The sequence below is a fragment of the Neopelma chrysocephalum genome, unplaced genomic scaffold (assembly GCF_003984885.1).
Source record: "Neopelma chrysocephalum unplaced genomic scaffold, ASM398488v2 Primary Assembly neopelma1_96659, whole genome shotgun sequence".
Taxonomy (NCBI): Eukaryota; Metazoa; Chordata; class Aves; order Passeriformes; family Pipridae; genus Neopelma; species Neopelma chrysocephalum.
Genome location: NW_020925304.1, coordinates 1 through 1,125, shown reverse-complemented (window position 1 = coordinate 1,125; position 1,125 = coordinate 1). Strand labels below are relative to the sequence as shown.

At 53.8% G+C, this 1,125-nt stretch overlaps 1 protein-coding gene across 1 annotated transcript in view; it reads left to right on the top strand.

The window, feature by feature from the left end:
- The window catches only part of LOC113981559 (GATOR complex protein WDR24-like), a 5,544-nt gene extending 4,452 nt beyond the window's left edge, over positions 1-1,092 (top strand). Inside the window, exon 6 of the mRNA XM_027708984.1 lies at positions 859-1,092. Within this exon, the coding sequence (XP_027564785.1) occupies positions 859-1,048 (190 nt within the window). The 3' untranslated portion in view covers positions 1,049-1,092. The remainder of the gene's footprint in view (positions 1-858) is intronic.
- Positions 1,093-1,125: the final 33 nt, after the last annotated feature.

The window sequence follows — 1,125 nt, the reverse complement described above, 5'->3', positions numbered from 1 at the left end:
CCAGACCCTTCTCCAGCTCTGTTCCCCTCTCTGGACACGCTCCAGCCTCTCAGTGTCCTTGTTGAGAGAGGCCCAGAACTGCCCCAGCACTGGAGATGCCTCAGCAGTGCCAGCACGGGGATGGTGACCAAGGGCTGGGGGTGGAGAAGGTGTCTCATGGCTGGAGCTGGGGCTGGGAGTGTGCAGAGGTTTTCTTCTGACTTTCCAAGGGAGAGCACAGCCCAGCTCTGTGAGAGCCCCATTGTGGGCTGATGAAGCAGGAAAACTTGTTTTTCCTCTTCTCAATGACATAAACGTGAGGGGTGAGGACTCCAAATTAGCTGTCAGACCTCTCAGGGCCATGTTCCCACAGTGAGTGACAGATCCTCAAATAACATCAAAAGAAACAAGCACTGTCCTTGACCAAGCTCTGCCTCCAGCTGGGTTGCTCTGCCACTGACTGAAACACTGCTGGGCTCTGCTCCAGCCCCATCCCTTCCCTTTTCCATCAGTGAAAGCTGAGCATGATGGTGAATAACAAACAGCCTAGCACCCTGGAGCGAGGCAGCTCCTGTTCACCTGCCTCTGAGGGGAAGGAGGTAGAGCAGAGGGTCTGCTCAGCACTGAAATTCTTCAGAAGGACCTTTGCAGTGCGTGTGCAGTGACACCAGGCTTGGAGGAAGGGCTGTGACCACAATTGCAACGTCTTTGTTTTTAAGTCACACAGTGGGGACAAGTGACTTCTGCTCTCAGGGAAATCACCTTCTCCCATGTTTCACCATTCCAACTGCAACTGGACACCTCTATCCAGGCCATTTGTTGGATGGAATGGAACCTTTAAACCTCCATGACCTATTAAATGTGGCTTTTTTTCCCCAGCTTTAACCTGAAGGACATCCCCTCTGGGCTGGGCAGCGAGTCCAGACTGGACCGCAGCAAAGGAGAAAGCCGCACAGAAAACATCCTCATGGACTCCTCCTCCACCCTGATCAACAACGAGGGTAACATTCCTGGGGAGAACAGTCCCCCTCCTACAGCTCTTCCCTCCTTAGCTGTAGATGTGGGATGAACTGGTGCATTTATCCTGCAAATTGGGGTGGCTGGACCTGCTGCAGCCCCAGGCAAAGGACACCAAGCCCCAGGGAG